The sequence below is a fragment of the Hippopotamus amphibius genome, chromosome 17, assembly GCF_030028045.1.
Source record: "Hippopotamus amphibius kiboko isolate mHipAmp2 chromosome 17, mHipAmp2.hap2, whole genome shotgun sequence".
Classification (NCBI taxonomy): domain Eukaryota; kingdom Metazoa; phylum Chordata; class Mammalia; order Artiodactyla; family Hippopotamidae; genus Hippopotamus; species Hippopotamus amphibius.
In genome coordinates this window covers 46476765-46489248 of record NC_080202.1, presented here as the reverse complement: position 1 = coordinate 46489248, position 12484 = coordinate 46476765, and the positions used below count along the sequence as shown (strand labels likewise).

The window sequence follows — 12484 nt, the reverse complement described above, 5'->3', positions numbered from 1 at the left end:
CCTTTGAAAATCTCAAAAACCCAGAAAAATGCACCCACCTCCTCCCCAGAGAAGTACATACACAACCCTGAGTGTGACTTCAGACGCGGGGCTCCCCTCACCGTGAAGGCACAGCTGGGGGTACAAGGCCTTCGGGCTTGTTCTGTGTGCCACCACCCACCTGCCATCACGTCAAGACGCCGCCAAGCAAGGAGGGTGGCCAGGCAGCACAGCAGGACTAGACGAGAGGCGGGCGCTCTCTGCAATGTCCAGCAGAGGACACCTGGCCACACGGAAGAGCCTGAGCTCACCCCAAGGGTAGGCACCCACAGCCCCAAGACTGACCCTCGGGGCTTCGCTCAGGGCTGAGGGGCAGGAGGACGTGGGGGCAGGCGGGGGCCCCAAGCACTGGAAGAACGAGGAGGGGGCGGCCCTGCAGGCTGCACACTGACCTGCTGGTGGATCTGCTTCAGGCCCTGCACGGTCTTCTCATCCAGGAAGTCTGAGACGGGCCTGCAGGAGTTCAAACACGACGTGTGAGGGCCTGGGAGAGCGTCAGGGAGACCCCGCGTGCACACCCAGTGCCCCACCAGCTCCCAGCCCACAAGCGCCTGCAGGGGCGTCTCCGAAGGCACAACCGCTCAAGGGGGTAGACGGAGGAGCGTCTCAGTCAGTGGTTAGCAGACAATAGGGACAGGCCTGTGATGAGGACAGAGGCGTCTGCTTGAGAGCGGGGACCCCAAGTTCGGGAAGCATCTAAGGCCCCGAGATGGGGAGCAGCCTGGCTTCCATATGCCGAGTGGCTTGCTCGGGAAAAGACCACAATGGCTGAGGCTGCAGTCAGGGCCCTACAGCCAGCAGCCTCACTGCTGCCCTGGACAGGCCTGCTCAACACTCAGAAACCTGGATTTCAGGGGGGCTCTCCCCATTCCCTAACTGCCCAGACTGCACAAACCACATGGCTTATGCTAAAACCTGATTTCTTGCAAGAGTCTGGGATTTGAGTTCATGGCAGGTAGAGAACCTACACGACCAGCCCCCAAAAAACCCCCCGGGCGCTGGTCTCTCCAGCTTTCCCTGGGGGGCACGTGCTGTCACACTCGCTGCTGGGGGATTGGGTGCGTCCTGTGTGGCTGCACCAGGAGAGGATTCCATAAATGCCAGGTCCTTGGCCAAGCCCACAGGTGCCATTTCACCCCCTCGCAGAAGTCCTTCAAACGAACCGTGGTTGTGAGTCTGAGCAGGGGCAGGACAGGACACGACTTGAAATCCCCGGGACCCCTGGGGAGAGGAATAGGGTCAACTTGGACCCACTATCATTGGGCCCCCAGGGAATCACCTCGAGGGACAGGAAGCAACTTAAAATAGTTTTCCTCAAGCTGGAGTCCAAGAACCAGGGCACAGACATCAGAGTGTGTTGTGAGCTTTTGCCTCTAAGGAAAAGTCAGGTGGAAAGTCAAGTAGGAAGACGGAGCAGCTGCTTCACAAAACATTCTCAACATTCGGACCTTCTCAGCAACCCCACACTGCGCATCTATTGTTATTTATACCAACTGCGCCAGCAGAAAAGACTCCCAGTAGAAATTTTAAAATTTATATTCTGTGATATTTTAAATTATTGAAAGTGATAAATGAACAAAGAATACTAAATATATGAGCTACTCAACACCAACTCTGAAAATGTGTCTTTGCTTTTACAATCGGTTTACCCTAGGAGAAGACCAGAGAGGTGGGGTCCCCCAGAGAGGACAGGGGACCACTGACAGACGTCGCCAGGAGCACGGGGCCCCTGGAGACCGTGCCATTGGCACAAACGAAGGGGCACGTGGATGGGGCCCCAGCCGTGACCGGGCTCCTACCTGCCTCGCTGCACGGCCAGTGTGTACAGGCTGTGGGCAACCTCTGCACAGGCGAGCACAGCCCCGTGCCGAGTGTGCAGGTCTGGACTCTGTGTCATCGAAAGCAGACGTGGGAAAACTGTAAAGGACACGTGGGAGATGCACACAGGGTGACTGTCAGTCGCAAGGGTTCAGGATCCAGGGAAGAAAAGCACCCGTTCACCTCTATCAGGGTCATCATCCCACAACCACGGCTAAACGATAGTCTCTGACATGCCAAACTTCGTCACCAGACGCGGGCAGCGAGTGGGAATGTGGACAAGGATGACACTTGCCCCCAAACAGCACGCGCTCTCCGGGGCCCCAGACACAGAGTGGTGACCCAGGGTCAGGACAGACAGCAGGGAAGAAGGAAAACAAACTGTCTTCCAGGTCTTTCCTGTTGTTCAGGGGCCGCCGGGGCTCTGCAGGACCCTATGGCCGCTACACGGTGCCTCAGCCAAGAGCTTGCTCTTCTGCACAGAGCAGAGGAAGCCTCCAGCCTGTGCTGTGGGGACAGAAAGTCCTTGCAGAGGACTTGCAGAGTCAGAGAGTCCTTGCAGCCTGGCAGGGAGTGCAGACGCGGAGCTGTACCCACAGCGGCTCTGCCCCACTAGCCCTACCAGCCAGGGGAAACCACAATCACAGCCGTGCAGAGGCCATGGAAGCCGACGGCATCCTTGCCAGGAGAGGCCCACACAGGCCCTCAGACGTGGCAGCTGGTAGTGGTCAGTGTTTAAGAATCAGGGAAATCCCTTATCCTGGGGCAGTCAGCATTCTTGAACTGGGAAGTAACTGTCCCCTTCATTCAGGCAGCAGGATCATCATTAAAGGAAAATAAACACTAGGTGAGATTCCTGACATTAAGTTTAATTAACAGACCACGAAGCTGAACGGGCCCTTAAGAGTTAACAGGCCCCAAATCTTCATTTAAAATCCCAGAGTGTGTGAGTAAAATCAGTAACTCCAAATGAAGAACCATGATCCAACCAACAGTTACTTCTCTAATAAATGTCAGTGGGAATAACTACAATTTGGAGAAATTTGTGTATTGTTCCCTAAATTAAAATCAGGTACCTATTTATTTCAAGTAGAAAAGATATGATGGAACAAATACAGGTTCTTTCCTTAATGATAAGGGCATGTCATCAACTCAGATTGGCTGTTCTGTTTTTGAGTAAAGTGAGCTCAGGCCCGGCCCAGGAAGTCAGCAAATCCACTGCAGCCCCAAGGAAGCTGCTCACTGTTTAATGTTACAATATGAGTTACTTCACTTGTTTTAAGGTTAGTTCTGAAACACACAAAATGCACAGCAGATCATCAATTCCTGCTGGGACGGCGCAGGAATCCTGGGGCTCCTGGGGACATGCACACCTCAGTGGTTACAGCACCTGTGCTCCAGAGGTTGTGGCACCTGGTTTGTGTTCTCTCTCTGATGAAGCACAGCCCAGCTGCCACACCCTTCTTAGCAAGAGAGAAACCCCCCAGACCTTGAAATCAGCAAGGGGGCCTCTGGGGCTTCCTGCTGCGTGTGTGTGTGTGTGTCTGCGGTGCACACGTGTGAGTGCATGTGAGGAGCAGCACCTACCTTGGCGGGCACTGTGCTCAGGTGCTCGCTGGGCCAGGTTCCGCAGTGCCTTGGCCGACAGCTCCCTGATGGCCCTGGGGGATGGGGCAGAGAACACTGTTAGTCCCTCATTTCCAGGATTCTGGCTTTATTCAGTTATAGAGAGGACAGTGCACAGGAGCTGAAGACTGGCCACTTAGTCAAACACTATGAAAATAAACACAAACAAGCAAGCGAATAAGAATCTATGCACATAACAAAGGAGGGAGAGAGACTTCACCAAGAGGAGGCACGACATGCAAGCCCGTGTCAGGACACAGCTGCCATCTGCACGGCGCTGGATGGCAATGTGTGTCTCCAACCTCCTGCACCCCAAGGGATGCAGAGGATGCGAGTACTGGGGAGCCTGCGAAACCACCACTGGGAAGATGGAGGGCTGAATGAGGGAAGTTCGTGTGGTTCAGGTTAATGAACAGAAGGCACACGTTGCATCAGTGCAAATATTTCCAATCAAAACACATTTGGTATGTTCTCACACAGAGAAGAGAAGGCCAACCCCAGGAACAGTAGGCCGACCCCAGGAACAGTTAACGAAGCCAAGTTCCCTCCTGAGCCCGCCAGGGGCCAGACAGGGTCTCATCAAACCTTGAGGGTGACTTGCAAAGCTGATGCCCACCCCCATGCTCCCCCAGCCCCATCCTGGCACTGAAAGTCAGGAGGGCACTGCCAAGAGCTCCAGACAGAACAGGACGAAGTCGTTTCCTTAAATTAATAATTAGGAAGGGGACTGCCCTGGTGGCGCAGTGGTTGAGTCCATGCTCCCAATTCAGGGGGCCCGGGTTCAATCCCTGGTCAGGGAATTAGATCCCACATGCACGCCACAACTAAGAGTTTGTATGCCACAACTAAGGAGCCTGCCTGCCGCAACTAAGACCCAGCACAACCAAATAAATAAAAAAGAAAAGATAATAATCAGCAGGACTACAGAACAAGACAGAACGTGATAATGATATTAAAGAAGAAACACACAAAAGAGGGGCACCTGCATTTTGATCCTTATACATTCCAAGTACACAAGTACCAGTGAGAAGCTCTCAGAGGATGAAGCAGATGCTGGGGCAGGAAATTCCTCCCCTCCTGTGCATGCCCAGGCGTCTCGATGCCCCCAGACCACAGCTTAGGGGTCTGCTTCCAATAGAAAACAGCCAGCTCTTTAAGGCAAGGAGGTCTCATATGCTAAGAGCCCATTTGGGAAGCCACTTCTGAAGGCTGAGTGATCAGGTCTCAAAGCAGAGAAAGTCCCATGGTTGCCAAGGAGGCAGCTACTCTAACAGGCTTAGTTACACACATCCTTCCAATTAGTGCACTTTTAAAAAAATATTTATTTACTTATTTATTTTATTTATTTATTGGTTGCGCTGGGTCTTTGTTACTGCACATGGGCTTTCTCTAGCTGTGGCGAGTGGGGGCTACTGTTCGTTGTGACGCACAGGCTTCTCACTGTGGTGGCTTCTCTTGCTGCACAGCATGGGCTCTAGGCGTGCTGGCTTCAGTAGTTGTGGCACATGGGCTCAACAGTTGTGGCTTGTGGGCTCTAGAGCACAGGCTCAGTAGTGGTGCATGGGCTTAGTTGCTCCACGGCATGTGGGATCTTCTTGGCCCAGGGCTTGAACCAGTGTTCCCTGCATTGGCAGGCAGATTCTTAACCATTGCACCACCAGGGAAGCTCCAATTAGTGCACTTTCAGGATAAGCTTTCTGTATTTAAAAATATTATATATTATATTTATCATCTAAATGTCAGACCTCAAACTATAAAATTCAGAAGAAAACAAAGGGAAAAAGCTTCATGACCTTAGATTTGGCAATTTTTTTCTTGGATATGACACCAAAAACACAGGCAAAAGTAAAACTATATACATTGATAACAGATAAGTTGATAATACTTAAATTGGACTACGTTAAAATTTAAAACTTCTGCATATGAAAGGACACAATCAACAGAGTGAAAAGGCAACCTACAGAATGGGATGAAATATCTGCAAATCATGTATCTGATAAGGGATTAACATCCAGAATATATACAGGAACTCTTACAACTCAACAACAAAAACCAAGTAACTGCATTTTAAAATGGGGAAAAGACTTGAGATATTTCTCCAAAGATGACAAACAAATAGCCAACAGGCATCTGAAAAGATGCTCAACATCACTAACCATTAGGGAAATGCAAATCAAAATCACAATGAAATACCTCTCACATCCATTAAGATTGACACTATTTGGGAGGGAAGAAAGGTAGAATATAACAAGTACTGATGGGACTTCCTTGGTGGCGCAGTGGTTAAGAATCCATCTGCCAGTGCAGGGGACACAGGTTCGAGTCCTAGTCTGGGAAGATCCCACATGCCATGGCGCAACTAAGCCTGTGTGCCACAACTACTGAGCCTGTGCTCTAGAGCCCTTGAGCCACAACTACTGAAACCACCTAGTGAGAAGCCCGCGCACCACAGCAAAGAGTAGCCCCCGCTGGTCGCAACTAGAGAAAGCCCGTGCGCAGCAACGAAGATCCAACACAGCCAATTAATTAACTAATTAAAAAAAAAAAACAAGTACTGGTGAAGATTTGCAGAAATTGGAATCCTTGCACATTGCTGGTGGGAATGTTAAACGGTACAGCCATCATGGAAAGCAGTATGGCTTTTGAAATTAAAAACAGGATTACTATTTGAGCTAGCAATCCCACTTCTGGATATATACCCCTCAAAACGGAAAGCAGAGTCTCGAAGAGATATTTACACATCCATATTCACAGCAGCATTACTCAAAGTAGCTAAGATGTGGAAGCCACCCAAGTATCCATCGATGGATGAATGGATAAAGAAAATGTGGCGTGTACATACAATGGAATATTGTTCAGCCTTATAAAAGAAGGAAATTCTGACACATGCTACAGCATGGATGAACCTTGGAAGGCATTGTGTTGAGTGAAATCAGCCAGTCACAAAAGGACAAATCCTGTAGGATTCCATATGTGGTTCCTAGAGGAGTCAAGATTCATAGAGACAGACAGGAGAATGGCGGCTGCCAGGAGGAGGGGGAGTTAATGATTAATGGGAACAGAGCTGTAGTTTTGCAAGATGAAAAAGTTCTGGAGATTGGTTGTAAAGCAAGGGGAATGTTCTTAACAAACTGTACACTAAAAATGATAAGACAGATTTTACCACAGTCAAAAACATTTTAATTATGTTTATTTTGATACATAAATTATTTGGGGTAAGTATGTCTAGGTATCAGGCAATGTTTATTTTTTTAATTTTATTGAAGTATACTTGATTTACAATGTGTTAATTTCTGCTGTATGGCAGAGTGTTTCAGTTATACATATACATTCTTTTTCCTATTCTTTTCCATTATGGTTTATCATAGGCTATTAAATATAGTTCCCTGTGCTGCACAGTAGGACTTTTCTATTTATCAGAAAATGTTTAAAAATAAACCCAAAACAATGGATAATGCTTCTCAAAAGGTATACATACACCACTAAAGAATGTCTGTAAAGAATTCTGTAAGGCTCCCGATTTTCCACAAGCCATGTATTCACAGGAAATTGAAGAGACCCTGTTTATGAACTTTCAGCTGATATCTCCTTATGGATATAATCCAGGCCAAAAACAGAGATAGGCAGAAATATCTCCATCTCTGAAGAATAATTTAAAAATTAGGTCATACCATGCTCTGTGAATTCTAACATTTGAGAAAATGTGAGCAGGTGTCATCGTGAGGACCTTCAAGTTTGACTGCACTTTCCCCTCCATTCTGTGATTCATGCATCCTGGAAACTTCAGGTTTTTAGAGCTTATGTTAAAAAGAATATTTCTGCAAAGAATATTTTAAATAAAATTAACAACAGAAAAAAAAAGAGGAAAAAATAGAAACCAAACAGCAAAATGACAGGTATAAATTGATAACCACTTCAGATGTGAAAGAACTGAAGCCCTCAAACCAAAGGCAGAGGCTGTTAGGCTGGATGTAAAGGCAGGACCATCTGCTGTCCCTCCGACACACAGAGAAGGGTGCAGGACGACGGTGGCTTTGAGAGGCCTCTTTTTTGTAAGGCCCCAAGCTTAGAATGCCTTTCACATTTTTAAAGGGTTTAAAAAGAAAAAAACAATAAAATACATGGGACAGTGACCAAAAATATTTACTCTCTGGCCCTTTTAAAGAAAAAGCTTGCCGACCCCTAAGCCATAATAATATCAAATTACACTTTAAGACAAGAAATCTAATGTGAAACAAATGGGACACTTCCTTACAATAAAGGGTCAATACATTTGGAAGATACAAAAGTTAAAAATGTATATGCACCTAACCAGAGAGTCCCACCCAAAATAAGGGACAGAAAACTGACAGAAATGAAAGAAATAAACATTTCAACAACAGCTGGAGATTTCAATAGCTCAAAAGTGTAGTCTAACAGCATGGACGATATAGTTGCAACTTTGGTTTTAAATCTCCTATCGACTGCAAGTAACACCCACTGTAAGCTGGGATTCCCGATGTAGGCCCTGAAGAAGCGACTTACACACACAGGCGTCTGTGCCTCTCAGACCTGGGCCTGGGCACTAACAGATGCACGGGGCCTCTCAAGAGAAAAGAAGCTGTCTTCCCAGAGGTGCTGACAGCAGCACCGATACCTGCTCTGGGTTATACACTGGCCCTCTCCCGTGAAAGGTCACGTTTAACTGCTGGGAAATGCTAAGACACCCTGAAACTGCCACGTAATCAGAACAAAGCTACAGGCCTGCCTGGCTCCAGGAAGGACGGAGAAGACGGCTAAGCGGCCACGTGGGTCGGCCATGGCTGCAGAGGGCATGAGGCAGATCCCGCAGCCTAAGTTCCTCCCCCTCAGGAGGCCACCAGCCCTTCCATGACATGGGATGTTTACACACGCAGCAGACTTCACTGAGGTCTCCAGAAGTAAAACTGGAGATAGACCATTAACCAACACATCAGGCATGAAGACTGGAACTTACGTTACTTCTCAGGAGTTACTTTAACATATGGAATCTACCTGGATGGCAGGGGAGTTTGGTGGAGAATGGATACATGTTTATGTATGGCTGAGTCTATCTGCTGTGCACCAGAACCTATCACAACATTGTTTTTGTTTGTTTGTTTGTTTTACATCGTTAATCGACTATACTCCAATATAAAATAAAAAATTTAAATGGTAAAAAATACACACACACACAGAAAAAAAAAAGAAATCTACAATCAGAAAATATACTTAAGGCTTACCAAGCTCAATTTAATCTCTCCTTTGGGGGAAAGAAAAAGAATTCTTATCTGACAGATAAGCTAATTAGGCAAAAACAAAAACACAAAACCTACCCATCCCAGTGGTTGATCTTCATGGTAACCAGGTGATCTATCATTGGTTGTGTGTACTCTGGAAAGCCGGCAATAAACATGCTGGAAAAAAACAATATTCGGAGATGGTGAGAATGTGGAGGAATAGGAACTCACACACTACTTATGAGAAGGTAAAATGGTACAACCACTTTTAAAAACAGTTTGGCAGTTTCTTATAAATATACAGAAATCCCCTTATAAGTATGTATCCAAAAGAAATGAAGCTATACATCCACAAAAAATAAATAAATGTTGAAGCAGCTTCATTCATGAGAGCCCAAAACTCAAAACAACCTAAATGCCTGTAACAGATGGACTAACGGATAAACTGTAGAGCAGCCGCAGACTCAAGACAGCTCAGGAACAAAGAGGAACAAGCTACAAGCACACACGACAAGCGTGACTCTCAGAAACCACCACGCTGAGAGAACGAAGCCAGGCACAGGGGTCCATTCTTTCTGATTCCTCCAGTGTGACACTCTACAAAAGGCTGCAGTGAGCTACGGTGACGGGCAGAGCGGCGCCTGGGGCCGCGGTGCTGAGCCCTCCACATCTCAGTGACAGTGCTGGTCACCCAGGTGCGCGTGCTGCCAGCACGCACTGAACTGCACACTTCATACGAGGACAGCTGATGGAGCGTAATTATGCCCTGAAAATAAAAGTTATAGCTCCTGAAAATACCATAGGAGAATTTTTAAAAACTAATCTCCAAGTGGGACAGGCCTTTCTAACTATGACTCAAAACCCAGAAGCCAAAAAAGAAGAGACTGGTACATTCAAACACTCAACGGAAAGAGAAAAATGCTGCCAGGAAAAGCACACCATAAACAAAATAAAAAATATCTGCAACTGCTACAACAAGAGCCTTCGGTATAAGAGGGTTCTTCCAAATCAATAAGAAAATACCATCACCTAGTAGAAAAATCACTAATGTTTATAGAAAATAAAGATATAGCTCAAACATTTAGCCTCATTCAATGGGAAACAGAAAGAAAACTTTTGTCCATCTGTCAAACTGCCAAAGTCAGAGGGGTTCACAGCTGCTGCTGGAAGGATCCATCCAGAAACACTGATGGGGACAGCATCTTGGCGCAGCCTCTAGAGACAGCAAGTGGCACTGCCCAGGAGATTGAGAATGTAATACCCTTCTGCCCAGCAATTTCACTTTTGTTAATTCACTCAGATATAACCACGCAGATGAGAATATACACAAAAATATTCACTTCACATCATTTATATCAGTGAAGGACTGGACGGAAGCCAATGGCCAGGAGGGGGAGATCTGCAGGTCACACTCCACATCCAGATATGGAAGGCTCTCCAAGACGCAGGACGTCATAGGCAGCTGTGGTGTGTATGTTCTGCTGCAGGTAACAGTACACACAGAGCTGCCTCCTTACTGCTAAGAACATCATTACTGCAGGCAGACCTCGTTTTATTGCACTTCACAGATACTGCATATTTTACAAATTGAAGGCTTGTGGCAACCCTGCATTGAGCAAGCCAGCACCTTTTTTCAGCAGCATTTGCTCACTTTGTGTCTGTCACATTTTGGTAATTTTTGCAACATTTCAAACTTTTTCAATATTATTACATGTGTTATGGTGATCTGTGAACAGTGATCTCTCACGTTACTACTATGACTCGCTGAAGGCTCAGATAATGGTTAGCACTGTTTAACAATAAAGTATTTTTAAATTAAGGCACGTACATTGTTTTTTTAGACATAACGCTATTGCACACCTAACAGACTACAGTACAGTATTACGATAACTCTTATACGCACTGGGAAGCCAAAAAATTTGTGTGACTCACTGTAATGCAGTACTTGCTTCATTACGGTGGTCTGGTCCCAATCTTGCACTATCCCCGAGGTGTGCTGTATTTGACCAGTCCTCTGTGGGTGGGCACTTCAGTGCTTCCAGCCTTGCGCACTGTGTGCCACCACTCAGCGCAGACAGAAGGAAGTCAACATACCCACAGGCCTGATATGAACCACATCTCTCTAGAAGACACGAGGAACTGGGGTCAACAGGGACCCCCAGGGTAGAACCAGGTGTCTGGGAGGAGACGTGAGACGCACTGGTTTTCCCTAAACACCCCCTGCACCTTCTGAAATTTATATCACGCACATGTATCACTTATTCCAAAAAAATGCACTTTTATACTTAATGCCTCTAAAACACTCAAATGGTTACACATATTGTCTGAACACTGCCACACCATCCACATAACCCCACCATGGGCTTAACCAACATCCACGTTACACAGAGGCTGAGAGACAGAGCAGATGGCACACAAGGCCAAGAAGGGGGAAACAGGATTTTACCAAATTCTGTGTGGGCACACTGCATGTACACAGGGTGAACACAGGTGCTGGGTGGCCATGTGTGTGCTACACGGTGTGAAGTCTGGGAGAACTGAGTCAGGGAACATCTTTGCTCTGGGCATGAGAGGAAGAAAAGCAGAGCCTTCTCCAGCAGCAAGTAGGATTGAGAGCCCCTCTAAAGATGATGAAACCGCTTGAGCCAGAAGAAGAAAACATAAGAGTCAGGACAGTGGACAAGCTGTCAAAGCTCTCAGAAACAGAGCCAAGACGCAACTCCTGGTCCCACATAACCTACAGGCCCCCGGCCCCACCCAACAGATGGACCCACCCCAGACCAGCATCCTGAGCCTCCAGAGCTCCCAGAGACACAGGCAGAGAAACAGGCAGAGAAACCAGTAGCCTCACAGGAGAAACCAGACAGAGGTCGGCACCTGAGTTCTAGTCCGAGCTTTGGTACCAACTAGCGGCTGACCTTGGAGAAGACGTACTGCTGAAACCGCCAGCCCAGGTGGCACTCAGCTCTTACTGAGCACTCAGGGTCTACACGGCGGCCAAGTGAAAACCAAGAGGGGCGTCCACCACAGGGCGGAGGACTAGGGGGAGGGAAGGGTGCATGGCCTGTTGGGGGCTGGGAGGCAGGGTGGTGGTGTGACGAGGAGAAAGCGCCCCATCCTGCACTCAGACAAGTGAGGGGGGTGGGGTCATGGAGGCTCTGCAAGTGTACAGGACAGTGAGAGCTGGGCTACGGTGACAGCTGACCGGACAAGCAGAATGAACGTTTGAGGGCTGTTAGGGATGCAGGAATGACAGAACTAGGTCACCAACTGGATGTGGGGAATGAGAGAAGGAGAAGCAAAACTGAGTTGACGATGTGGATGGCATGCTGTTCACTGACAGGAAATAAGAGGGAAAGTTCCTTAGTTTGAAGAACTTATGGGACAGGAACGTGCAAAATGATTAGAAAGCAAACTGCTAGAAAGCAAAACATGACAAAACGCATCTTTAGAAGGATGCACAGTGTTGTGGTGCCAGCAATCTATTAAGGAAATTTACAACTGCAGGAAGACAAACCAACAAAAATTGCTCATGACTGCTCATTACGTCACAGCAGAAAATAGCCGGGTAAACAGAAGCACCGCCCGTACACACACGTCCAAAGCCAAGGGGCTCGGACAACCACCAACTGGTGAGTGGGCCACACGGTGGACCGCCACTAAGCAGCACGAGTGAACAATGACATACACTGATGGGAGCCTGCACACCACGTGACTGTCCTACAAGTTCTAGAAAGGGTCAACTCCAGTGACAGACGGCGGCT

The 12484-nt window shown here is 47.5% G+C and overlaps 1 protein-coding gene across 3 annotated transcripts in view; it reads right to left on the bottom strand.

The window, feature by feature from the left end:
* Positions 1-12484, bottom strand: part of TBCD (tubulin folding cofactor D) — a 165362-nt gene that overhangs the window by 44000 nt on the left and 108878 nt on the right. For all 3 annotated transcript variants that reach the window (XM_057714659.1, XM_057714661.1, XM_057714660.1), the window contains exons 18-21: positions 8817-8897; positions 3445-3518; positions 1839-1956; positions 432-492 (exon numbers count right to left, since the gene is read on the bottom strand). In XM_057714659.1, the coding sequence (XP_057570642.1) occupies positions 432-492; positions 1839-1956; positions 3445-3518; positions 8817-8897 (334 nt within the window). The remainder of the gene's footprint in view (positions 1-431; positions 493-1838; positions 1957-3444; positions 3519-8816; positions 8898-12484) is intronic.